At 54.7% G+C, this 24,367-nt stretch overlaps 12 protein-coding genes across 12 annotated transcripts; 7 read left to right on the top strand and 5 right to left on the bottom strand.

Moving 5' to 3' along the window:
- Positions 1 to 289: 289 nt before the first annotated feature.
- Positions 290 to 741, top strand: PG985_002053 (uncharacterized protein; the record flags this gene model as incomplete). Its single annotated transcript, XM_066821822.1, has 3 exons — positions 290 to 298; positions 386 to 521; positions 635 to 741. The coding sequence occupies 3 exons, from the start codon at positions 290 to 292 to the stop codon at positions 739 to 741; spliced, it is 252 nt and encodes an 83-aa protein (XP_066689254.1).
- Positions 742 to 1,517: 776 nt separating this feature from the next.
- On the bottom strand, positions 1,518 to 2,007 carry PG985_002052 (uncharacterized protein; the record flags this gene model as incomplete). Its single annotated transcript, XM_066821821.1, has 2 exons — positions 1,518 to 1,791; positions 1,889 to 2,007. The coding sequence occupies 2 exons, from the start codon at positions 2,005 to 2,007 to the stop codon at positions 1,518 to 1,520; spliced, it is 393 nt and encodes a 130-aa protein (XP_066689253.1).
- A 378-nt stretch (positions 2,008 to 2,385) lies between these two features.
- Positions 2,386 to 3,834, bottom strand: PG985_002051 (uncharacterized protein; the record flags this gene model as incomplete). Its single annotated transcript, XM_066821820.1, has 1 exon — positions 2,386 to 3,834. One exon carries the CDS (start codon positions 3,832 to 3,834, stop codon positions 2,386 to 2,388), a length of 1,449 nt encoding a protein of 482 aa, XP_066689252.1.
- Positions 3,835 to 4,872: 1,038 nt separating this feature from the next.
- On the top strand, positions 4,873 to 6,164 carry PG985_002050 (uncharacterized protein; the record flags this gene model as incomplete). The annotated part of the gene is made up of 5 exons (XM_066821819.1): positions 4,873 to 5,217; positions 5,277 to 5,356; positions 5,427 to 5,583; positions 5,682 to 5,918; positions 5,991 to 6,164. 5 exons carry the CDS (start codon positions 4,873 to 4,875, stop codon positions 6,162 to 6,164), a joined length of 993 nt encoding a protein of 330 aa, XP_066689251.1.
- A 203-nt stretch (positions 6,165 to 6,367) lies between these two features.
- PG985_002049 (CRAL-TRIO domain-containing protein) lies at positions 6,368 to 7,811 on the bottom strand (the record flags this gene model as incomplete). The annotated part of the gene is made up of 3 exons (XM_066821818.1): positions 6,368 to 6,937; positions 7,015 to 7,056; positions 7,122 to 7,811. The coding sequence occupies 3 exons, from the start codon at positions 7,809 to 7,811 to the stop codon at positions 6,368 to 6,370; spliced, it is 1,302 nt and encodes a 433-aa protein (XP_066689250.1).
- A 1,214-nt stretch (positions 7,812 to 9,025) lies between these two features.
- On the top strand, positions 9,026 to 10,222 carry PG985_002048 (uncharacterized protein; the record flags this gene model as incomplete). The annotated part of the gene is made up of 1 exon (XM_066821817.1): positions 9,026 to 10,222. One exon carries the CDS (start codon positions 9,026 to 9,028, stop codon positions 10,220 to 10,222), a length of 1,197 nt encoding a protein of 398 aa, XP_066689249.1.
- Positions 10,223 to 10,685: 463 nt separating this feature from the next.
- Positions 10,686 to 11,190, top strand: PG985_002047 (uncharacterized protein; the record flags this gene model as incomplete). The annotated part of the gene is made up of 3 exons (XM_066821816.1): positions 10,686 to 10,722; positions 10,810 to 10,902; positions 10,994 to 11,190. The coding sequence occupies 3 exons, from the start codon at positions 10,686 to 10,688 to the stop codon at positions 11,188 to 11,190; spliced, it is 327 nt and encodes a 108-aa protein (XP_066689248.1).
- A 219-nt stretch (positions 11,191 to 11,409) lies between these two features.
- On the bottom strand, positions 11,410 to 12,315 carry PG985_002046 (Alpha/Beta hydrolase protein; the record flags this gene model as incomplete). Its single annotated transcript, XM_066821815.1, has 1 exon — positions 11,410 to 12,315. The coding sequence occupies one exon, from the start codon at positions 12,313 to 12,315 to the stop codon at positions 11,410 to 11,412; it is 906 nt and encodes a 301-aa protein (XP_066689247.1).
- A 1,650-nt stretch (positions 12,316 to 13,965) lies between these two features.
- On the top strand, positions 13,966 to 15,473 carry PG985_002045 (NADP-dependent oxidoreductase domain-containing protein; the record flags this gene model as incomplete). Its single annotated transcript, XM_066821814.1, has 5 exons — positions 13,966 to 14,208; positions 14,270 to 14,318; positions 14,406 to 14,666; positions 14,715 to 15,049; positions 15,147 to 15,473. The coding sequence occupies 5 exons, from the start codon at positions 13,966 to 13,968 to the stop codon at positions 15,471 to 15,473; spliced, it is 1,215 nt and encodes a 404-aa protein (XP_066689246.1).
- Positions 15,474 to 15,887: 414 nt separating this feature from the next.
- PG985_002044 (uncharacterized protein) lies at positions 15,888 to 16,154 on the bottom strand (the record flags this gene model as incomplete). The annotated part of the gene is made up of 1 exon (XM_066821813.1): positions 15,888 to 16,154. The coding sequence occupies one exon, from the start codon at positions 16,152 to 16,154 to the stop codon at positions 15,888 to 15,890; it is 267 nt and encodes an 88-aa protein (XP_066689245.1).
- A 985-nt stretch (positions 16,155 to 17,139) lies between these two features.
- On the top strand, positions 17,140 to 18,861 carry PG985_002043 (FAD binding domain-containing protein; the record flags this gene model as incomplete). Its single annotated transcript, XM_066821812.1, has 1 exon — positions 17,140 to 18,861. The coding sequence occupies one exon, from the start codon at positions 17,140 to 17,142 to the stop codon at positions 18,859 to 18,861; it is 1,722 nt and encodes a 573-aa protein (XP_066689244.1).
- A 1,521-nt stretch (positions 18,862 to 20,382) lies between these two features.
- Positions 20,383 to 22,584, top strand: PG985_002042 (uncharacterized protein; the record flags this gene model as incomplete). Its single annotated transcript, XM_066821811.1, has 2 exons — positions 20,383 to 20,637; positions 20,842 to 22,584. 2 exons carry the CDS (start codon positions 20,383 to 20,385, stop codon positions 22,582 to 22,584), a joined length of 1,998 nt encoding a protein of 665 aa, XP_066689243.1.
- Positions 22,585 to 24,367: the final 1,783 nt, after the last annotated feature.

Below are 24,367 nucleotides of genomic sequence, written 5' to 3'. Positions count from 1 at the left end.
TAAGCTTCGCCCATGTCTTCTCATAGGCCAGAGATAGCAGGGGCGCATGAGACGGGCAGCCAGTGACGAGATAGTTGACGTAGGTCTGGATATGAACCCGATTATTGGGTTGATTGGATTTGCATTATCTGTCACTTTTGGCATGTTGTGATGCTTGAGTATGTGGCTGCTCGGGTAGATAATCTCGTCTGGACCCTCTTTTCCTTGGATGATTCGACGTGCCCTTCACCATCTAAGACCACATATTTTCCAACATACAGTACGAATTAACCATATAAATCCCAGAACCATGTCAGGCGTATGTACTATCCCCCGCTGCTATTGCCATCACGAGCGCCCCAAGGAGGAGGCTGCGGACAGGTCGGCTGACACGACTCGGACATAGTCGCCCACGGCTACCGCGTCCAAGCGGCGAAGCATCACGGACGCCATCACCCCCGCCGGTGCGGACCAGGCGGAGTTCGGGACCGCGACTACTCACGGCGCGGGGACGGGGAATAAGACTTCGGATTTCCGCAAAGGTAATCAATCTGCGTCATTATTCGTTACAGATATATAGTATACACAGTACTTGGTTTTCTTCCTTGCATGTTATAGGGTGCACTGCTAATCGTCAAACCACCCGCAACGATAGACTCTTTACGAGGCTCGGCAGTGGAGAGCATCGGCAAGTTGGTGGGCAAGGACGGGCTGGTGGCTAAGGGGCAGGATATGCGGAAGAAGGAGGGTTGGGAGGGGTGATGATACGACGCGGCGCGGACTGGCGCTCTTCTATCACTTCGTCTGTTTTCAAGCACGTTTTTCCTTTTTAGGTCAAGACTTTCGGTTCAATACCTGCCAAAGCTAGCAGAAACAAAAGACATGCGTGGGAAGAAGCCCCATGTAATCATCGCAAAAGCTTTCTTCACTTCTGTGATATACGAAACGCCAATCTCTTCCCAGGACTTCTGTGAAGCGTTTCTCCTTTCTACACCATTTATTCGCCTCGCAACCCCCTGCCAGTATCCCAGTGTTTAGGCCAAGCCATGGGCGAGTAGATGATCGGATAGGGTTCATCTCCGCCATGGGGTGAATAATACTTATGTAAGTTGGGGAAAGCGCTGTTGAAACACGACAGCGGCTGCGGGCCGCGTGGGTCTCCCCGAGTCACCACCCCTATCCCCCTGAGCCACTTCATGACTCGCATCCTTGTCCACATTATGTTCTTCACACATCTGGGCGGCATTCTCATCCGGCTCAGAGTTGACAGGATGGGAAATGTTTCCTCGTATTTTCCCCTCGTTTTCAAATTCCTTCACAGGGAATATGCGTGGGAGAATCTGGGGGATCGACGATGAAATCGTCGTAGGCGACCAAGCTGCCCGTGTGGGGGGCCAACTGCGCAGTACCTGCAGCGTCCTTCGTTACTATGAAGCGGGAGGAGTAACTAGAAGATGGATTGGAAAGGTAGGAGTGAGTACTTGACGTGCAGGCACCCAACAACGAATGGTAAGAGACAAGTTTGGGGGATTCACTCACTACGCCTGAGAACAGTTCCCCCCATCGTACCGAGTCTCGATGACGCCGAGTACCTGGTACGTCTTCTGGCCCGCCGTTTCCGAGTCCACCGTCGTGACGTTGGGCAAGTGGTTCCAGTGCTTGGTGCCCGCGACCGGCAGGAGCTGCTGCTTGAGCGCGACGATGGCGTCGGCGCCCGTGGCGACGTGGCCGAGCACGAGGAGCTGCCCCTTGGGCGTGAAGAAGTCGGTGAAGGTGTTGGTGGCGCTGGGGTCTTCTGCGGAGGAGTATAGTCTGCAGTGAATTAGTAAAGGAAAAAAGACCCTGGGTATCAGCAAGCATTGATTGGTTTCTCGTTGGGACAGATACAAAAGAAAAAGGAAAAACTGACTCTTTTAGGTATGAGGCAAAGGCCGGCTCGACATCTGATGCAGGGTCGTATCGGGACATGTTGACCGCGGCGGCGGCGCTCACCAGGGACCAGGAAGCGAAAGCGTGGCGGAACTTCATCTTCAAACTGTTTTTCTTTTCTGACAAAACGATATGCTGGAAATAAGATTGTCGGTAGATTTTTGTTTCACCGGTAATACCTTTATACAACTCTTCGCGTCTTCGTTTTGGGACGGCTTGGGCCCCTGAAGTGATAACCGGTTTCTGGGGCTTGGCCGGCAAGCCTATTGGTATATCTATGCCGTGTGGATATGACACCGCATACCCTGTCCTCTCCATTTAATATTCCACCGTGTGCATCTGGGGTTGGCGATCTTCTCCATTCCTTTTCCCCCTCTCCCACGTATCTCCGTCTTCTGGGGCATGGGAATACGATCGCCCCCTGTCTACCCTTGTAGTCTGTTATTTCCATTCCCCACAGCCACGTTGGGTGCTGGGCTATACAAGCGATGTTGCAGAGCGCAACTGTCCTACCTCCGCGAGCTCCACACCGTCTGTACATCTTGCACAGTACCTCATAGCCGGGTATTTGCGTTGCGATACCATATCGACAACAAACCGAAAGGCCACCCAGACCGCCTGAAGAAGCACAAGGTCTGCGACCAGGATGGAAAAAAACAGAGTACCTGGTGCCTTTGTGCGTGGGACCTGGCAGATATAGTTCGTTGACAAGAAGGCAGGGGTCGCCCCTAGGCTTGGTTGTGTGGTTTGAGTGGGGTCGAACGATTTCAACGCAAGGTTAGGGTCTGGATATGTATGCACTCTGGGATCTATTGACTGTGGTGGCTCGTTGGCAGCCTGAATCACCTTCCACCATTCGACTTCTTTTGTCAGGTTCGCGGTCAAGTTGGCCAGCAGATTTGGGTGGGTGAGCATGTTGGGCACGTCCGACTCGTTGCGTCCCAGGTCAGTCATTACTGTGAACCACATGGCTTTTCCAAGTAGGTTTACGCGGTTCCATATCCGTGGGTAGGGGTGCCAAGGTTCCTTCTCGTCTTTGAGTGATGACAGCGAGGTGATGTTGTGAGGTTCACAAAAGCTGTTCTCGGTGTAGCACTCCACATAAAAGAAATCGTCGTCCATGACCTCTTCTTCCGTTCCGTTATCTGCCGTAGACCGCCGCTTGAGCGTGATGGCAGCGCTGAAGGTACCATCGGGCCGTGTCGGTTCTGCACTGTCGATATACGCTTTCGCCGTCAACATCCAGTACATATTCAACATCGATTCTCCCCAGTATAGGCTTGTGGCCGTTGTCGCGTTCCGAGATAGAAATGTCTTGACCTCCGGGTTGACCAGCCTGTAGGTGCCACTCAGCTCAAAATACGTCGGACCCTGTGCTGGCCTGGCCTGCGAGGTGTCGATATCGACCGAGCAGGTGGCGAGAGCAGTGGCCAACACGCCGGCATGGGAGACAGCCAAGTCTTTCACGCTCTGCGTGTACATGCCAGTGATATCTATCGATACCTTGGTCACATTGCAGTTCTGTAACATGTTGTTATGGTACACAAGAGAGCCCAGACCGGCCGCTGTCCCATCATCCTTGGCCCGCCATACACTTGTCAATGTATAGCTGATGGCATTGTTTTGAGTATAAATCAGGGTCTTAAGCGGTAAGGTGGCCGGTGCGCACGTTGCCCGCGAATTTCCAATGAAGTACGAAGGCCATTTTATGCCCCCGTGTTGAGAAGGGTCGTTGACAGTCGCATTGGGGTCATTGGATGACGTGGCGACCAGTTCATATCCGTTGGACGCGAAGTTGAAGAAAGACACTAGGACAGTGATAATGATACCTCCGATAACGACGACAGGCGTGAACCATCTAAACGGATATGGCCGCGTCAAATTGTAAGAGAAGGCTGAGTGATACATATTCTCGGATGAGTGCATGCTTGGTTGACAGTTGCCAATCTGATTCTGGGGGCAATGAGCAATTTTATATGTACATACTTATTCATATGAGGCTGAAGAAAAAGGGTACACATATACAATACAAGCTTTGTAGCTGAAGGCCTCATTTGTCGGCCTGTCCAGCCTACTTCTAGATCGGTTGGGTCTGAAGGCACACTGAGTCCTAGTGGCAAGTTTCAGCTGCATGGGGGCCGAAGCCTTCTTGATGTACAGCCCGGGCAGGGGCACGGCCAAAGCCTGGTTTGCTGACCACCTGATAGCCTGAATCAAATGACGAAATATTCGTCTTACTATTGGTTCGTTCTTCCGCCACACGCCGCCACGCTGTGGAATGAAACTGGGTATGGCTGAAACCGGCGGCTGAACAGCCTGATTGAACATATACTCGCCTCTTATGCTTCAAGTAGCCAAGGTGGGCCTAGAACTATCGCAGCGAATCTTGTTTCCTGTCACCCCCAAACTATGTATGAGGGACTGTGGTGATCCCATGATGGGAAATCATAAGCCGATGCTGGAAGCGCTCTTTGGCTTCGCAGGCAAGCCAAACCAGGTTCACGCAACAGCCTGCACAATCAATCAGCCAGTCTGAAAACAGAAGATAGCTTTACCTATCTCATCGGTCCTGTTTCTGTTCTAGTTGTTTGCCCGGCTTGTGTTGGGTAACATATTGCAATCAGCTGCCAATCGAGTTCTGCGAGGTGTTGTGCAATAAGCATGCTTTACCAAATCAAATCCTCTCGTTTTCGGATAGAAACATCAAAACCTCGACACAGAAATACATTAGCAATGAATCCCCGTCAGGTAAACCCTGTCAACGGTCCGACGACCTGTTGAGCTGCGGCCCGAGGGCTTGGTTCGCCAAGAAAAGGGGGGAATGCTGTTGGGTCACGTCGTTGCTCGGCATTCTAAGCGCCCAGATGTCCATCTCCAACAAGAACATTTGAGTAATATCTTTGATTTTTGATTCATTTATCTGTTCTTTGGTTTTAGTCACGGTACTCCCTCTCGGTTGTCAAGATGTTCCAACGTCGGACAGCTTCAAACTCCCCGTTCGACCAAAGCAGTGATAGTACCAATAAGCAGCCGCCAGTGGCGCCGGATCACTCCCTTGAAGGGATCAGTGATCGTGGAGACTGGTTTAGGGCGCCGAAACTGCTGTATTTCCATCAAATACCGCCCTGGCAACAGGATAATGAATATATCCTGAGCGGATATAGGTCTGTCCAACTTCGAACCCCTAAATTTTCACGGGAACAAATCCTAACTTCTCATGAAGGCCAACGTCAGGCTCAACTTGGCTATCCCTGGCAAGCCTCTCGTATTTACACAATCAAACAATCAACGCATATTCCCATTTGGTTGGTGCTTTGATCTTCGTCAGTCTGCCGTACTATTTCTACGAATATGTCTACAAGTACCAGCCTCATGCCGAAGCGATCGACCTGATTGTAGTTTCTACCTACTGCATCGGAGTGGCCGTCTGCTTCGCATTTTCTACTACGTACGTTGGCCTCCCACGAACCTCGGAATTTTATTCACCCCTGAAATGAGGTACACTGACAAACCCCAAGATTCCATGTCAACTGGAACAACTCAAAGGAACTGACAGCGCTCTGCAACAAACTGGACTATCTCGGCATCCTAGTTCTCATGTGGGGTGCAGGAATCCCCACCATCTACTACGGATTTTACTGCAACGAGGGTTTGCGTTGGCTGTACTGGACATCGGTATGTATAATCCAAGCCCTACCCGCTTTCCCCCTCACCCCCTTTCGCCTGTGGATCCACCGAGAGCTAATCCAAACGTCTTCTTTCTACTCATATAGACCAGTGGGACCGCCCTAGCCTGCGGCATCTTCACCCTGAACCCGCACTTCAGCGCCCCCCAGTTCCGGCACTGGCGCGCCTGCTTCTACGCCGGCTTCGGCCTGAGCTCCGTCGTCTTCGTCGCGCACGGCCTCGTCCTGCACGGCTGGGCGCTGCAGAGGGCGCGCATGTCGCTGGTCTGGATGGGCTGGATGGCGGCGTCGAACCTCGTGGGGGCGGCGCTCTATGCTACCAGGGTAAGATTTCGTGTGAATCATACCTATAACGCTTTGAGGCCAGGCGTTGCTGACATGGTTTATCTTACTTAGATCCCGGAGAGATGGGCCCCTTATCGATTTGACCTGTGCGGCGCCAGCCATCAGCTGTTCCATAGTTTCATCATTGCCGCGGCGGTGATCCATTTCGATGGGCTGGTGATGGCATTCCGTTTCATCAGATCGACTCAGACCACTTGCCAAGGCTCCCAGGTGCTCGGTCCATAGACGTCAGCCGGTATTTCGACTTACCTGTTCCGAATGTTGAAACGCCAGATACTTGTTGATTTGTAGGACTATCTCAAGCCTGGATAAACTAGGTATAAGATTGTGTTGCCAATTACGAAATACTCTATATGTATGCTGAGAACTCTATAATGCATGGGTTGGATGACCGCCCTTGGTGATAAAAGAGCCACGCAGGGCAGTTCTTAAGAAATTTTCCCGTTGGCGGTTTTCTCCGGGTAGTAGTTAAGTTGTCCATCGGGGGTCCGGATCCCTAATCTATCCCACAGTGTTCGTGCTCTGATATAGGGGTCAAGCTGCCAATAATTCTCCTGGTTGATCTTAGCCGCCAGCTCGTTCCTGCGCTGCTTGACATCTCCACCACCGTCCGCCTTGGAGTTAGCACCAACCCACTGGCGCGTAGCCTGCTCAAACTCCCTGGCGAGCGCCTCCCTCTCGGCCAGGAGCCGGTCCCGCTCCCCGGCCTCGCGCATCGTCGCATTCTCGTCCGGCCCGGGCTCGAGGTAGGCGTACTCCCAGGGGTCCTTGCCGCCGAGCTCCCGGGGCAGCCGGTCCGGGTCGACGTGCTGGCCGAGCTCCTTGGTGTTGGTGGTGAAGCAGATCTTGCTGGCGATGACGGGGTCCGCGATCCACGTGCTCACCAGCTTCCAGATGCCCGGGAAGAACCACGGGGCCTTGTGGACGATGACCTTGCCCAGCATCTCCGGGTAGTTGGCCTCGAAGCACTGGATGATGAACTTGACCGGCACGTAGTCCTGGATCACGTCAGTCAGTCGACCATCAGAAGCTTGAGGCGGCCCTTCTGGGTCGGGTTAGTAGTGTGGTTGCTTACCAGGTTGCCCAACCCAAACCCTGTAAGATCGAATATAACGGCCTAAAGAGCTCTGGTCAGTGGTCTCCGAGATATAGGAGGCTCAGGAGTCGAGCGTCTATACGTACAGCGGTATCGCAAGGCGGCGTAAACGCCAACCGCGCCGTCTCAATGATGTAGACGACCCAGCGCTTAAGCACCTCCTCCGACTGGTCGCGGCTGAAGTGCTGCCGCACGCGCACAATGCACAGGGGCCGCCCGCTCCTGTCCACCCCGCGGACCACGCACTTGCCGGCGCGCATCTGGAACATGAACTCCCTGCCGCGCTTCTGGGCCTCACCGTCCTGGGAGGACAGCTCCTGCTCGCGCGCCAGCCCCTCGCCCTCGCGCAGCACCTGCTCGACGTGCACCGTCTTGGCCCGCCAGCGCAGCGTCGCGACGAGCATGGCCACGGCCCTCTCGACGTCCCACTTGCGCGCGCGGAGGAAGCGCAGCAGGAGGGCGTCCGGGTGCTCGACCTGCACCATGCTCCAGAGCGCGGTCCTGGTCTCGTCCTGGGTCAGCGGCGTCTCGGCGGCGTCGGCGGTCGCGGGGCGCGCGTCGGCTGCGGCACCGCCCTTGTGCGGCTTGCGGTGCGCCGGGTCGGCCTTCGCGGCCGGGCGCTCCTTCTTTGGCGGGGGATCATCGCCCAACGCGTTGGAGACGCCCGGGCTTTCTTCGTTGGTGCCGCATTTCTTCAGCATCACGGCCCACATCTCGGCCAGTTTCGACTCCTGTTGCGGAGTCAGGTGCCCGACGCGTCCCTCGAGTTGATCCATGACGCCGACGAGCTGGAGAAAAATCGATTAAGATTCAAAAAGGGTGGTTCTAATCCGGGCAAAACACAGAGGGACTGGTGAAGTGAACGTGAGAAAACAGGACCAGAAACGCAACTGCTGCGGCCGCATTGATATGATGCTGAGATCTAGCAAAATTCGGAATAAAAATAAAACATGGCGGCTGATCGCAACCGTATGACGATTTGAAGGATCTACCCGTTTGCTAGTTTGCCTTAGTTAATTGCTTATGGCCTGGGCTGCAGAAATCCATTGCGGAGCCCAGCCCCTAAGCAAACAGAATAGGGGGCCGGGGGAGATTGCGGGGCAACCTGGCGCTGGCTTTTGGGTGGAGGGACCCCATGCCAGCTGACCGGGTTCCTCGGCCGAGTCCCTTCAAGGTCGATTTGAGAAAGGCGAGGCTAGATGCAGATGACCATCCCTTACTCCGCGCTGTAGTATGCTGCAATCGCTTTCTCATGGTGCTGATTGCATGCAATAGGTAGGCCAGATCGTGCCGAGCTCGACGTAAGTCATCCCCATGACGAGCTTCCCCGCAGCGGTCCCTCGCTCCCAGCTATCACCTGGCTTCTTTTCCCTGCTTGCTTATGAACCGAGGCAGGCCAGTTTCCCAAACCACCGAGGCCAGTCAGTTAATGTCAAAGGTTGATTGCAATTAGATCCCTTTTGTACTGCTCAGCCCGACAGGGCCTGCCTTTTGTGGCTATTGGCGCGCCAAGCGAAGGTGGGAAGAAGCTTCGCTCCTGCCCACAATATCCAAGAACACCGGCCACCGGTCTGCGATCAAACGTGGTGGCCAAATGACATTTTGGCATGACCATGAGATTGAGTCGTAGCAAGGAATTGTTCAATGCGTGTTGCTATGTACAAGTAATGCAGCGATGTCACTGGTCGGGCAGGGGCGTGCGTTTCCTTACGCCACAAGGATTCAATCCCTTTGATCACAGAACAAAGCTTTGTTATACACCCACTTTTTGAAAGCCCCAGAACATTACATCTGCTTGGAGAAATAGTAACTACGACCTTGTTTGGGGTTTAGTATCGTCACACATCTTGAACGTACTGTGTATATAATCAAGGGCGAGCACAGGGTATACCTAGAATAGCATCTCAACCAAATCGCCTCCCTCGACCATTTCGCTCAAAGAAAGATAACCTACCGCCCTTGACAGTACTCGCATTGATTGGCTTTCACCATGGATGGTTCTCGATCTCATTCCCGGGATGTCTCCCGCGGCCGCAGTAGACGCACCTCCTACAGTCGTTCTCGCGGTACCCCTCGACCAGAGGGCAGCCAAGGGGCGCCTCCCCTCGTGAATGAATGGGACCAGATCTACCCGCCTAATCAATCCCAGCCGAGCCAGTCCCGATCGAACGACCGACCACCCGCCCCGGCCCGTAGGGACTCGAGCAAGTCGAAGCGGTCCACGAGCGCCTCGCAGCGCTTCAAGGGCACCACCGTGGACAACGCGCTCAGCAAGGTCGGGCGCGTCGTCCGCAGCATGCTCGAACCGCGGCCGAAGAACATCAAAGGGTGCCCCAAGCACGATGAGCATTACTGCATCCCTTGCATGTGCAACATCGACATCACCGGCAAGATCTCCAAGGACGGCCACAAGATCGATGTGTCCCACAAGGTCGACGAGCCCCCTGTAATGGAGGTCGAGCCCCTTTTCGGCCAGGCTGCGCAGCTCGACACGGTGTACGACTCGCAGATGCGGTCTACGTTGAATGCGCAGGCCAGCACGCCAACCAATGTCCCTTCCCAGTTCATCACCCCTTCCCGAAGGTGGTTCGCTTACTGCGCCAAGTGCGGTGTGACCTATCTCGCCGGAAAGGCCGGGAAGAACGCGGCGGCGGATCATCCGTCGCATATCAGTACCGACCTGAACGATCGGTCCATCTGCGTCTACGTCGACGCGGGCGTCAGCGAAGACGGCCAGGGCACGCTGATCGGGGACTCATCCGTCTTCTTCGGGCCCAAGTCCCCGCACAACGCCGTCTCCAACAACGCCTACGACCTAGAGCACCACCAGTCCATCCAGATCTCGGCCCTCCGCCGCGCGCTGCGCCAGGGCCTGACGATCCTGGAGGAGCGGCGCGGTCTGGTGGACAGGGAGGCCATGAGCAACTCGCAGGATTTCTTGTGGAAGTGCCTGCGGTTCCGGCTCTTGATCTTCTCGCGCATGGAGGCCGTCCACAGCTGGCTCAACCTGGATCGCGCCGCGATGGGCTCGGGTCAGCTGGACCCGCGCCTCGAGAATGACTTGACCAAGATTGACGAGGATGTCCGGGCCCTCGCGGCACAGGGCGTTCCGGTCCAGTTTTTCACGCTCCCGGCGTTCCATTCGTATGAGCCTGAGTATGAACTCTTCTACGACAGGTTCATCTAAGCTTGGGGGTTGAGAGAGCGCGTCTTCGTCCGAACGCGTTGTGCATGATGTACCAAGTGAGGTAAGTGAGATAGATGGCAGGTGGTCAGTGCGGGTCTACTGCCAGCCCCAGGTTGCCAAAGTATTCTCCTTGAGTATGGGCATCCGTCAAACAGGTAAGTTCGAGTAAAGCGTAGAAATTGAATCCAATATATATTCACCGGTAACCGAAATCTGTCAGCTTTGAACGTGTAGTAAGTAGCCAGGGAATGCTGGGCTGAAGCAGTGTCGTCTTTGCTGCAGAATGCTCGTGTGCCAGAGATCAAGTAAGTATTGGCTGGGGGGCCTGCAATAGCCCCACCCGCCGCAAAAACCTTCCAGTGATGACCAACCAGCTCATTCTTTCCAACCGACAACGACAGTAACTAAAAGCAACATAGAATAACAGCCCCTTCATTTTAATACCAGGCAATCGTTCAAAACAATGGCGGAACATCCCTCGTTCACCCTCGCAGGTCTTTGTAAGTTAGCCCCCCGCGCGATCCCCAAGTTCAAGCGTGTGCCCACTCTTGCTTTGTACCTCCAACTGACTCGCTCGTGGCAAACAGTGGCCGTTGGCGGAACCATGGGCTATGTCCGAACCCGATCGACCCCGTCCCTGGTCGCCGGTATTGGTCTGGGTGCCTCCTACGCCTACGCTGGTATGTACTTTTATCATCCCCCTTGACTTGGCATCCTCTTCCTATGTATGTTGTGCTTTTCCCGCTGCTGATCGCCCCGGCGATTGATTAGGCTATCTCATCAAGCAAAACCGGGACAACGGTACGGAGCTGGCCCTCGGCAACTCGGCCCTCCTGACGGCGTCGGCTATCCCCCGTATCATCAAGACGGGGGGCCGCTCGCCAGTTCCGCTGGCGTTGGGCGGTGCGGGTTTGTTGGCCAGCTACTACTACGCCCGCAAGGTTCAGGAGTTCAGGTATGGTGTTTAAGCTAGTTGCGGGAGGACTGTATCGCTGTGGAAGTTGCTGTAGGAAATCGTGCGGTGTGTAAGATATCATGTACTCTACTCTGCCAGTCACCCGTCTTTAAATTGATACGTGCTCTTCATTTGGAGCAACGGCTTATTACGTTCACATGCCCAATCGTACATACTCAGTCGACACCGCCGGCACGACCGTGGTTATTCATTTCCCGTAGACCGATGTCCGTCACGCAGTAAAAAACGCCTTGATCTCGGAAACGAGCACATCCGGGATCTGTTCGGGAATGTAGTGCCCCGAGTCAACACTGTGGCCCTCGACGACCACGTCCTTGGAAGAAACGCTCTGCCACTCCTTAACCGCATCAAAGCACTTCTCAATAACGCCATGCCGCCCCCACAGCACCTTGAGCGGACAGCTAATCCCCCTCCCCCTCCCGATGTCCTCCCGCGCCTCGTCCAGGTCCACCGTGGCCGCGGCCCGGTAGTCGTTGCACATGGCGTGCACCGTCGGCTCGTCGCCGAGGCCCGCGACGTACCGCTCCCAGCACGCGGGCGCGAAGATGGATGTTCCGGCCTCCTGGCGCCCGCCCAGGAAGGCCTCGGCGATCCGCCGCGGGTCCGCCAGCAGCATCGTCTCCGGCAGCGGCGAGGGCTGGATCAGCAGGAACCAGTGGAAGTAGGCCCGGGCGAAGTCGAACGAGGTCGCCGCGTACATGGCCAGCGTCGGGCAGATGTCGAGGAAGAGGGCGGCGCGCACCCGGGCCGGGTGGTCGACGCACAGCTTGTGGGCGACGCGGGCGCCGCGGTCGTGGCCGCACACGAAGAACTGATTGGTGAAGCCCAGCTGCGTCATCACTTCGGCGCAGTCCCGGGCCATGGCGCTCTTGGCGTAGGACTCGACTCCCGCCGGCTTGGAGGACTGGCCGTAGCCCCGCAGGTCGAGGAGGACCACCGTGTAGGTCGCGGTCAGCTGGGGCGCGACGCGGTGCCAGATGTGGTGGGTCTGCGGGAAGCCGTGCAGGAGGAGCAGCGGGGGCTTGCCCGAGGAGCCATCGCCGCTCTTGAGGCCGAAGATGTCGACTCTTGGCTCCGTCTGCGTCGTGATCGTGAACGGCTCGAACCCGTCAAACATGGTTAGATTTTAGTTTGAGATGATGGTTCACAGTGAGTTAGCCGAGGTTAGTAAGAGCTCAAGGGCTTTCAAATCGTATGTGTTGTTGTGGCTATATATGCCATATATTGCGGGGTCCGAGTGGCCATGTCGGATGCGGGGCCGCGCGCCCTTCATCATTGACGTATCCGAAGACGGTCCAATTCTTGTGAGCACCCAAGCATTGGGATTTCTGTCTCTATTAAAATAAATCCGATGTCAGCATATGCTCTACTCAATCCATCTCCCAAGGTACTTGATTACCAAACCTACTCCACAGATTGCACCACGGGTTACCTTGTCTGACATCGTGGACATCAATGTGTGCTGCTACGGCCCAACCCTATCCCGAACCTCAACGCCGGCGAGTGCACTACTTCCCTCCCGAAAGCCGAGCTCTTACCGAACCTTCCCTAGGCAAGTAGTGATTCGGTCGCCATCAAATGTGGAGCTCACGCAAGTGAGTTCAGACGCCGGAACGAACGCAAGAAGGTGTGGTCGACAATTCGCTCGATGGTTCGCCAAGATACGCCTCAACCGACAAGTCCCGTAATCACATCTTGCTTTTTTGAAATATGTGTTGCTAAAGCAGACTTTCCTACGAGACGATTCCTCGCGGCTCCCCTAATGTCTTCGTGATATGAGATACATGGAGCGCCCCCGAAAAGCACTTGAAGGACTGAATGCGCCCGCGTCTCTTCCTGTCTCGCTGATAAAGACGCCTGTCTCAAAGTGGGCTGGTCTATCTGATCTATCTATGACATGTTCAGGCTGCGGACTCCGTTCTCCCACAGGGCCCTCAGACAGCACACGCATCGTGACGTTTGGATGCTGGGTGAAGCCTGAGGGCACAAGATTGGTGGCGGTGTTGTGTCTTCATATGCGAGGTTGTAAATCTTGCACATCAAATGGCTTAAGTGAATCGTGCTGAAACTGGCTCCGGGTGTCTCGCGTGGTTTCCTGGGTAGTGGTACCAGATCAACAGGATCTAATCTGTAAGGTTCAGATTTTGATTCTCCGCTAACAAACTCAGATATAGAAGAAGCAAAAATACTTCAGGGGCTGAGACACGACGATCATACCTCCTTTCATCCTCGATAATCGCCGACCAAGCAAGGTTGCATAACACGGCGCCTGGGAGGCATTGTTATGGTCAAATCGGTGGCATCACCTTATAAGAAAAACGCTGGGTATTCTAGCAAGTAGCCAACCTTCTACATATTTTCAAGAATGCCACGGCCATGCGGTTGTTGAGCAAGAGTGACTGGAGAAGTTCAACTCTGCTGACCCTATCGTCGGACCAGGGCTGATGCAATGAACGGCATTCGATTTCCGTTGTGGGTGTGTTCTAAGACGTATTTCGTGCTTCCTTGCCTATCCACCGGTCTCAGCCACCCATTGCTGAATGGTTACAGGTGGTGTTAGGCACGCGTGTGTCTTGCATCGCTCAAATTGACAGATTATAGGGATCTTTGGTCCGAATATGAGGCGATGCTCGGATCAGCCTAGAGTACAGTCGGATACTCTAGTCGAATAAGACTTTGCCATATACATGGACAGTTAGTATCGCAGATCTGTACCCCTAGCCAAGACGAGGAATTTATCAGTGATTCGATGACTTCGGTTTCTAATATGGGTTCGATCGTCAATGGGCACATCCTAAAGAATGGCATCAAGCCGGAGGAGCATCACACCCAACACCGCCCAGTATTCGAATCAAAGGCGGTGCCTGCTGCCCTGGCACAGTCAATTGCCGCCACCAAGGTAGAATACCGAAGAGTCGGGTCCAGCGGATTGATCGTCTCCAATCCCATATTGGGTACACTTGGGCTGGGGGACTCGCGATGGATGAACTGGGCCATGGATGAGGAAGAGGTACAGTGTCTTCCCCCTCGCGGTACTACGACGAACACCCTCCCGACTGACTAGGAAGTAGGCACGGAAGATCCTCTACGCCGCCTACACCAGAGGCATCAATACCTGGGGTGGGTTATGGGGGCACGGAATGAACCCCTCCCCCATTCAGACTGGGTTTCATCGACTGACTGACTGACTGACTGACTGCAATAAAGACACCGCCAATGCGTACAGCAACGGCCAGACCGAGGCCATAATCGGACGCGTCATCAAGGACTTCAACATCCCGCGGCGCAAGTTGGTCCTCATGACCAAGGTCGGGCGGATCCTGGCGGATACGGAGCACGGCGACTCGAGCGACTTTGTCGCCTTCCTAGACGAGTCCGTCCAGAAGAGCAAAGACTACGTGAACCAGTATGGTAAGTCGAGCAGTCCCACGTTCTCTCCCAGTCGGTCCCCTGTCAAACACGAAGGGGGTAAGTCAGTAAAAGCAGTTGATTGACCGGTATCCGCTTCTTCTCCAGGCCTCTCACGGATGGCCATTCTGAGCGCGGTGGACCAGTCGCTGGAGCGGCTGCAGTCGACCTACATCGACGTCCTGCACATCCACCGCTGGGACCCCGACACGCCCATCGAGGAGACCATGGGCACGCTGCATGGGCTGGTGGCCAGCGGCAAGGTGCGCTACCTCGCCGCCTCGTCCATGTGGGCCTTTGAGCTGGCCCAGCTGCAGTGCGTCGCCGAGCTGCGCGGCTGGACCAAGATCGTCGCCATGCAGCACCACTACAACCTGCTCTACCGCGAGGAGGAGCGCGAGATGGTCAAGTTCTGCCAGCGGACCGGGGTCGGCATGTTGTCGGTAAGGAAGCCTTCTACCCCTCTCTCTCCCCTTCCTTCCATGCCCGTGTGCGGTAGGATTGAAAGAACCGCGGCTAACACCGACGCAACAACCGCAGTGGTCCCCCCTAGCCGAGGGCTACCTGGCCCGCCCCCTCGAGATGGCGGACCGGACCGCGCGCTCGGCGCGCTTCGGGCACGGGTCCAGCGACGCGGACCGCGAGATCATCGCGCGGGTCCAGCAGGTGGCGCGGGACCACGGGGCCGTCATGAGCCAGGTCGCGCTGGCGTGGCTGGGCCGGCGCGTGTGCGCGGCCATCGTCGGCGTCAACAGCGTCCAGCGCATGGACGAGGTCCTGCGGGCGCGCGAGGTGGTGCTCACCGACGAGGAGGACGCCTGGCTGGGGGAGCCGTATCTGCCAAAGGCTATTCAGGGGCATTCTTGAGGGGGGGATTATGTAGGTAGGGATGAACAGGTAGACAGATCAACGTTAGAGTCGGTTTCGTTTCGATACGGCCACAGAAGTTTATGTGTGTTTTTAGATGGTGTAGTTGAAGATGTAAATGTACAGGCTTTGGCCGTCGCGGCTTTTGGGCTGGAGCAAGTTTGGCGAAACGTGAATTATCATTTTACAGTACCACAAGCCATCGAGAACACGAACAAGATCGTTGCTGTTATATTAAACGAGATGAACTAATAAAGGTGGCTTTTTAAACAACGAGTAATCCTTATTATACAGTGTAATCCCAAGCCGTATCAGATGATACTGGATGGCGGACAACTGTAGGTACATTCTGCTTCGCTTCCAATGCAACTTTTATGACTTATTCTCTCTTGATCTTGAATGGAAACATGTTTCTCACTGCTTCCCTTTGCTAGATCCAGTCTTGTCTCCATTTCCACTCGTGTTCTGCTGGCTTGATTGCTGTTCTGAGGTATTGTTGCCCTGTCGGTTTTCGTCTGGCTTCTGGTTCTGAGCAGGGTTCGTCTTCTCCGATCTCAGATCCGTACTTGTGCCGCCAGTCGTCGAGGCCAGGCGGAGGGATCCAGGGGTTCGTTGGAGAGCGGCGACGTTGGGGACGGTGACCCGGGTGGACGTGCGGAGGATTTGACGGACGAAGAGCATTGTGGCGGTTTTGGAGGTTGTTGTTCTTGGTACTGCTGTAGAATTGGTATATGATGAGATATTACAGCGAGAATACAATTCGCAGTTTCTAAAGGCTGAGCCAAGATCTTCTAAGTAATGTGTTCAGCGAGCGCTCTTCCCGTGATGAACAACCAAAAGCCGTTGCGCTATGTAAAATGGTGACCTCATTATAGCGTCATGACTTGGGACATCTATGGGATTCATACTAAAATAGTCAACGACAACAAGTTCATTCAGCATTCGGCAGTGTCTTCAAGATGAGAATTGCCGGGTTCTGTCACGATTCAACGGATCAAGGAGGTGGATGCTGCGATGAGAATGCTGGCAGTGAGCTCCAAGTGACGACTAACCCCTAAGCTGCAACCGCTTGCGCTGTGAGATGTAGCATCAGTCCCATGCTAGTGGGATGGTGGGTCATCCCGGGGCCCCGCGATTCAGGAAACCAGAGAACTCGAGGTTCTCATTTGCATCTATCTACTTTCCTCATTGACCAATTACGCCTACTTCATGTTCCCTTGTCCCTGACCAAATTACAAATTTCCACAATTCTTAATTTGCGGGCAGTTGCAAAAGTATTCATACCCTCTCTTGGCACTGCTGAGCTGAGGTTCCTTTGTCGCAGAATGGCACCTTCTTAGCAACGTAGCTGCCGGCTGTAGCTGGTCGCAGGATCTCGTATCGAATCATTCGTTCGACTGCCTGTCACATGAACACAAACCTTAACCCCAAGGCAGCCGCGGTATGCAGTAAAGTCGTATGCCTGGTACTGGTCTTTGTGCAACCCAAATACCACCCAGCTGGGGCTGAGTAAAATGTGTACCCTGTATGGGATGACTACGCCGCGAAGCCGCGGCTCCCCGCATTACATGCCAAAGATTATGCTCAGCCGGTCCTTCCTTCCGTTTGCATCAGCGTGTAGTGATACTTATCAAGTTAACGCTATTTTCAAAACATATCTCAAAAAATGGCCTTGGATGATCAGACAAAGCAGCAGAAGCCCGTCATCATTGTCGGCGGCGGCCTAGCCGGCCTGGTCGCCGCCTTTGAGCTCGCCGAGCGCAAGGTGCCCACCCTCATCCTCGACCAAGAGAACGAGGGCAACCTCGGCGGGCAGGCCTTCTGGTCGCTCGGCGGCATTTTCGTCGTCGACTCGACCGAGCAGCGCCGCATGGGCATTAAGGACTGCCGCGAGCTGGCTATGCGCGACTGGCTTAGTTCGGCCCGCTTCGACCGCGACAAGGACGACTTCTGGCCGCGCAAGTGGGCCGAGGCCTTCGTCGACTTCGCTACCGACGAGATGGAGTCCTACGTCAAGGCGCGCGGGCTGGGCTTCATGGCTAACGTTGCCTGGGCCGAGCGGGGTGCGGGCTCTGCCGAGTCCCACGGCAATTCCGTGCCCCGCTTCCACATCACCTGGGGCACTGGCCCGGAGGTCGTGCGCGTCTTTGCCGAGCCTGTCAAGGAGGCAGCCAAGAAGGGCATCATCGATTTCAAGTTCAGGCACCAGGTAGATGAACTTATTGTCGACGACGCGGGGCGGGCCATCGGCGTCCGGGGCAGCGTTCTGGAGCCGGATGACGCGATGAGGGGCGTCAAGACGTCCAGAAAGGTGGTGGACCAATTCGAGATATATGGCTCAGCCATACTAGTCTCGTCCGGTGGCATCGGTGGCAATGTCGAAGCCGTCAAGGCTGCATGGCCCAAAGATCGCCTTGGGCCCCGTGTGCCCGAGAAATTCGTCATCGGAGTCCCTGCGCACGTCGATGGCCGCATGCTTGGAATCACCGAGAAGGTTGGCGGGAACGTTGTTAACCGTGATAGGATGTGGCATTACACTGAAGGACTGACGAACTGGAACCCCATTTGGCCAGGTCACGGTATCCGAGTCCTACCGGCTCCGTCTTCACTTTGGCTAGATGCAACTGGAAAGCGCCTGCCGCCGTTTCTCTACCCAGGCTCTGATACGCTGGGGACACTGAAGCATATCTGCAGTACTGGCTACGATTATACATGGTTCGTGTTGAACCAAAGCATTATCGCACGCGAATTTGCCTTGTCCGGCTCGGAGCAAAACTCGGACATCACCAACAAGAGTCTCTGGCAGCTTCTCACGCGCATATTCGGCAAGAAAGGGACCGTCCACGTGCAAGACTTCCAGAAGCACGGCGAGGACTTCGTGGTGCGCGACAACCTGGAGGACTTGGTGGCCGGCATGAACGAGCTGGCCAAGCAGAGCGACGGTCCCCCGCTCGATTACGACCAGATCCGCGAAGTGGTGGAGGCGCGCGACAGCCAGATCGACAACGCGTACTGCAAGGACGCCCAGGTCATGATGATCCGCAACGCCCGCCTCTACTTCCCCGACAAGATGAGCCGGGTCACGCCGCCGCACCGGCTGCTGGACAAGCGGTACGGCCCGCTGATTGCCGTGCGCATGAACCTGCTGACGCGCAAGACGCTCGGCGGGCTCGAGACGAACCTCAACAGCAACGTCATGCGCGAGAACGGGGAGACCTTCCCCGGGCTCTATGCCGCGGGCGAGGTCGCGGGTTTTGGTGGGGGCGGCGTGCATGGCTATAGCTCGCTCGAGGGTACCTTTGTGGGGGGTTGCATCTTTACGGGTAGGGCGGCTGGCCGCGCGATGGCTGACGAGGTGCTTGGGGGGTCTGCGCCGTCGTCATCATAGGGCTCCGTTCCACGACACGTTTCTCAGAGGGGGGTTTCGATTGGATCATATAGCAGGTAGCATTTTGTAGCATATCCGCATTTGTGATGTTTTGATTTAGCTTCTATTTTACGACTACTTACCCGGAGAGCCTTTTTCTTACGCCTCACTTGGGCTATATTACTTGGTTGTAGTTGACTATTGTAATTGTTTATTACTGTCCATGAATCGTAGGCTTGATCGCCTAATCGACTAGTAGCAGGCAAGACGAAGTCGCTCTCAAATGTAGAAGCTATTGCCTTCGCTCTGCTAAGTCATTGGCCCTGCCACTCCGCGTCATATATCGGCGAACAGGCGCGGGGATGGACAACAGTATCCAGCGTGTGTTCGTACGACCAAACGCGGGCATCAGTTCGCCAGAACAAGGCCACCCACCCCAGGCCAAGTTGCTGCACCTAATAATCAAATAATATCATAACATGATCTTGGCTGTATGGTAGTTAATTGACATTCTTAAATCCAGCCCAGCCAGATCGAAGGGTGGGGTCAACACGAATGTAGATAGGTTGGGCGGGGTTGTACTGGCAGCTTCCTCCATACAATTTAGCCATTGATAATGGCCCTAATTTCAACAATTCATCAAGGCGCGATGACGGAGTGGTATGTTCTTACATTTCAACTCGATTGCACCTACGTCCTTACTAATCCACTATCCATAGGTTAACGTGATTGACTCGAAGTACCGACATCAATTTCCTTCGGGAGCGCAGGTTCGAATCCTGCTCGCGTCGAAACAATTCTTTTTTTGAGATTTCTCTCTATCTTTTTAAACCTGAACAGTATAGGCATTTCTTTTTAATTGGTCTGGTTCATCTTCTTTTCTAGATTTAGGTGGGCGTTTGCAACCTTGCTTGTGAATGCCAATGTCACAAAGCCCGAACAGTACAGACTTTCCAGTACTGCATTTTCACTATGTCCGTAGATGCCTACAGTTAGTTGTCGGCTTTTACAGGCCTGCCATGAGCGCAGGTGGGCCTGGGGAGGGAAGCTTTTTAGGCTTACGTGCAGCAGCAGCCAGTGAAAATGGCCGTTGGGGCAGTTCTGGTTGGGGTTCAGGTCAGGTCAGGTCAGAACCGTCAGATAAGTTAGCTCTTCTTTTTGCCCCGCCACGATTAATCATTGGACCGGCAGACCGCGAGTGACTCCTTCGCCTTCCTCCCCCCTCTACCTACCTCATTACAACTCCTCTGGGGTCCATCCATCTACTGGACCCCTTCGTGATCCATCTTGAATTGCCACTTCGATCTAGCTTTGATATTTTCCTTCTCATCCTCTGGTTTCTTCTTTGTTGTTGTTGTACTGTGAAAGCTTCGGATTTGTGGTTTTAGTTCGGTCGGTTACTTCGACGTTACTTGGGTGTCGCCATCGGTACGGGACGGTGACATCAGTCAGCTCTTCTCTTATCAGCGGCTCCGATTCGGTCCAGCGCCATTGTCTCCCGGACAAAAACACGACGATAGCCATACTGCCTCCGAGGTCACCATGAACTCGAGTTCGCTCAATCTGGGAGGCAAGTCCCTATCGGCATCGAGTTCCAACTTCAACTATACCCCTTCGCAACCCGTCTCCGTGCCATCCCCGAGCCACGAGTCGAACGCCCGACGATCGGCATCGTCCACGCCATCCGCCTCAACATCTGTGCCTCGGAAGGGCCAAGCTGCCCGAAAACAGCACAGGGAGAAGAGGAGGCCATTGAGAGACAGTCGCCTGGATGACGACGATGCGATGGCTGAACTTGTAAGCCATCTCCGTTCTCTTACTGTGGCACGTTAGAGGTGGCGATGCCCGAGCATCTCGCCTGCCTTTTGCGCTGCAGCTGGTCCTAGTCTCCGGCAACCAGAAGAAGTTGCTGCTTTCTCGGCCTTTGGCTACCACGAGAGGGTTGCTGTCGCATTCGGGTGCTGCAATCACTATCTAGCTTTATGACTGACCTTGCCACAGAGAGCATTCCGTAATCCGTCGAGTCGACGAGGCCAGACATCTATCACCCATCTACTCAACTTCTCCACCAGGCCCTTTCACGACCAGGGCTACGGACATAGTCATAGCAGATCTTCACGCCGCCATGCGACTTGGGGTCCGGGGTCCGGCTACCACCCCGTCGACAAGGCCAAATTTGTTCACGCCAACTACCGATTCATAGTCTCGCCAGATGGCGACTACACCGCGCAGGCCGGCGACGCAAACAAGCATGTCGACTGGTCCGATGTCCTCCAAGTGCTGGCCTCGACCGAATCCCAGTCTACATCCTGTCCCATCTGTCTCTCAGAACCGGTGGCACCCCGTATGGCGCGATGCGGTCACATTTTCTGTTTTCCGTGTTTGTTACGATTCATGAATTCGACAAGCGAAGACGAACCCAGCTCAAGAAAGGAGGCACGATGGAAGAAGTGTCCTATTTGCGAAGACTCCTTCAAACTGGCCGAAACTCGACCCGTTCGTTTCTATGCTGGCCAAGAAAATCCCCTTCCTCGACCTGGGGAAGACGTCGTCCTACGTCTGATGATGAGAGAAACGGGCTCGACCTTGGCATTACCCAGGGAAGGTGGGCCGGACGTAATGAATATCGGCGAAGATGTGCCATGGCACTTTGCCGCAAATGTTATGGATTATGCGCACATCATGAAAGGAACCAACGACTACGTGGCGGAACAGTATGATCGTGAAGTTGAAGACCTGCGCAGACAGGCAAACGAAGACGAGCATCAATTCGGCACCGAAGATGGCGACTGGACAGTCAAAGCAGTACGGGCCATCACTACAGCAAAGGACAAGATAAGGGAGCAAAGGAACGGGGTTGGCGACGACGATGCCGCTGGCTCATTACCTCAGGGGCTGCCAAAGACGCTGGCCAAACAACCCGCAGGAGGGCCCACGTTCTTCTTCTATACCGCTCCGCCTCACCTATACTTGTCGCCGTTAGACATTCGCATCCTCAAGACCCAGTTTGGCGATTTCTCGAACTTTCCTTCAACTCTGTTACCGCGGGTGGAACACGTATCTGCCAGCCACGTGGTTGACGACGCAATGCGAAAACGCGCAAAGTATCTCAGTCACTTACCATTTGGCTGTGTGGTTAGTTTTCTGGAGTGTGACTGGACAGATATTGTGCCATCTGAGGTCCTCGACGCGTTCTCGGGCGACTTAGAACGTCGCCGGAAAGCTCACCGAGATAAATCAGCTCAAGAGGAGCGGGAACGTATTCAGGCTGAGCGCCAAGAAGCTGCAGCCATCGGCCGCAGTGCTCGAAGACATTTCGACGAGGCCCACGTGGACACCATTGAGTCGGGCCCAGCAGTCAATATCGATGACTTCCAGCCTTTGGCACCGGCACCAGGATCGACACCGCCCAACCCGCGGCTTGGCTTTGACCAGCTAGCCGACATTTCTACCAGTCCTTCCACGTCCAAGACGGTATGGGGCACACGGGTTCTTGCTGCTTCACCCAGTCTTGAGCCAGTTTCAGAAAGCTCCGCGGATGACGGCTGGCTGAAAGCAGACCATCTTCTTGAGCAAGCTCAGTTCGACATGCAAATGGAGGCGTTGTCTCTCGAAGAGTCCAGTGCGGGTCCCAGCAATAGCGGTGCTGGCAGTGCGACCCCGGGTGGTGGTGGTGGCGGTGGGAAAAAGAAGAAGAAACAGAAGATTACACTGATGTCCACGGGCGGTAGACGTGGAAACTAGACGCGAAGCATAGAAAGCGGTTTGAGATTTAGGAGTCACGGGAAACATGTGGCCTGGGCGCTATAAACATTGCTATTGGAGCGGATATCAATATAAATCAGATTACAACCTAATCGAGCGATTTACAAAAGCCTGTGATATATCCTTTGTGCATTGGGATTTGCTCGACGCCGGGCACATGATATTCAGCTGGGTGCTAGGTGTACCGATCAGTATACGATGCTTCCGAACAGGGGAACCCGGGGTCTTCCTGGTGGTCGTTGACACAGCACACAATAATACTCTGACATTCGAGGGAGCCGAGGAGAACCACAGCTTATACAACCTTGGAAATATTCCGCGAATATTTCGTCATGGGTGGATTTGGGCCTCGATCTAGAGATGGTAGCCGAGAAGAGCTTCGTGGGTTAACCGAGCATTCTCGGGGCCATCTCCCTCACTCCTCCATGACACATGGCTCTCTTCCCTGCGAACGGTTGATCCGAACTGGTCAGTTCCTGGGCCCCTGAATAAAGTCATGGGTTCCTTTCCCATCGGCCAAGGAAGACGGCCCGTTGCTTGAAACGAACAAGTGGAGGGAGCAAGGGAGCGTGGACGAACCACACCCTAAATCCCCCGCGAACCAAGGTATTCCCGATATGAGAGATACATCGACGATTCGCCCTGCTTATTTTTCTTCTAGTCAAGCTAGTAGCATCCCTTGCTCAGCCTTTTTGTTTTTGACTTGGTTTCTTCATGACTCGCAGGTGCGGGTTTTTGAGTGCAAGATCCGAACTGGAGAAGGGGGCCGGTCCCACAAGGGCGGGTACTTGCCTACTTTACCCTCTGTGCAACTCGGGCGGGCACGGCAGACAGCAGATGCGGCGCCTGCGGCCATGTGGTAACCACCTCAGAATGTTTTCTTTGGGGTGTGTTATTTGGGCCAAGATCCAATTTCGCGATCATATATGAGAGAAGAGAGGGTACTTCCAAACGCGAGTCACAATATCACAAGTGCCTCTAAAAAGAAAAGTGCAATTAGATATGTGACAACATCTCAATGCATCTGCTACATGTTCTTGGTAGTTGGGTAGGTATGCGAGGTGTCGGCCAACTCGACTCGTCCGTTCCACGGACGCACTAACCTGACTACATGCTAGCACTGCGACATACATGGCTTGTGTAAGTTCCCAGAAATTAAAAATGGAATGCCGAGAGAGGGGTGGAATTAAACTGTCGAAGAAAAACCAAGGACTGACCGCTCAATCCCGACGGCAGCCTTGATCGCTCGAGTGAGATTCGAGGAATTTGTTGAATCGAGTCAAACACTCCCGCTTGGCAACCCCCTTGGCTCGCGCGCCATGATGTGCTCGTCACCTTTGTCACGATGCCAGCGCTCTGCATTACATTGTAATGAAAGGGGGTGTACAGGTTGGGGTCCCGTGAAGAACCGAATTTGATTCTTTCGTTTCTAGGCAGGAGCCTCTCGTCACGAGACACGATCAACGGCCGTCGCATTCGAAGAGGGGTACCAGCCCTTACATTGCGTTAAACGATGGATGCGGGCGGCCAGGCATCACGAGCCTTGCGTCCAGCTTTCTTTCTTAGCTTATGTACAGCAGCCACCCCGCATTTCTTTCCCTCGCGGCACTGGCTGAAGAGGGGCCGAGGGGGAGGGGCGGTTGGGGGGCCGGCCGCTGGGGGCATGGGGCACCTGGGGCACACACACGTTATTTTGCCTTGTGCTAGGTGACTTGGTTGACCTAAGCTCCCCTAAGGCGACGGGTGGCTTTGGAGGGGTGCA

Source organism: Apiospora marii (assembly GCF_038362585.1).
Source record: "Apiospora marii strain CBS 49790 chromosome Unknown utg000002l_segment0_segment0, whole genome shotgun sequence".
NCBI classification, from domain to species: Eukaryota; Fungi; Ascomycota; class Sordariomycetes; order Amphisphaeriales; family Apiosporaceae; genus Apiospora; species Apiospora marii.
The sequence above is the reverse complement of the archived record's forward strand: the minus strand, read 5'-3'. Positions and strand labels throughout refer to the sequence as shown.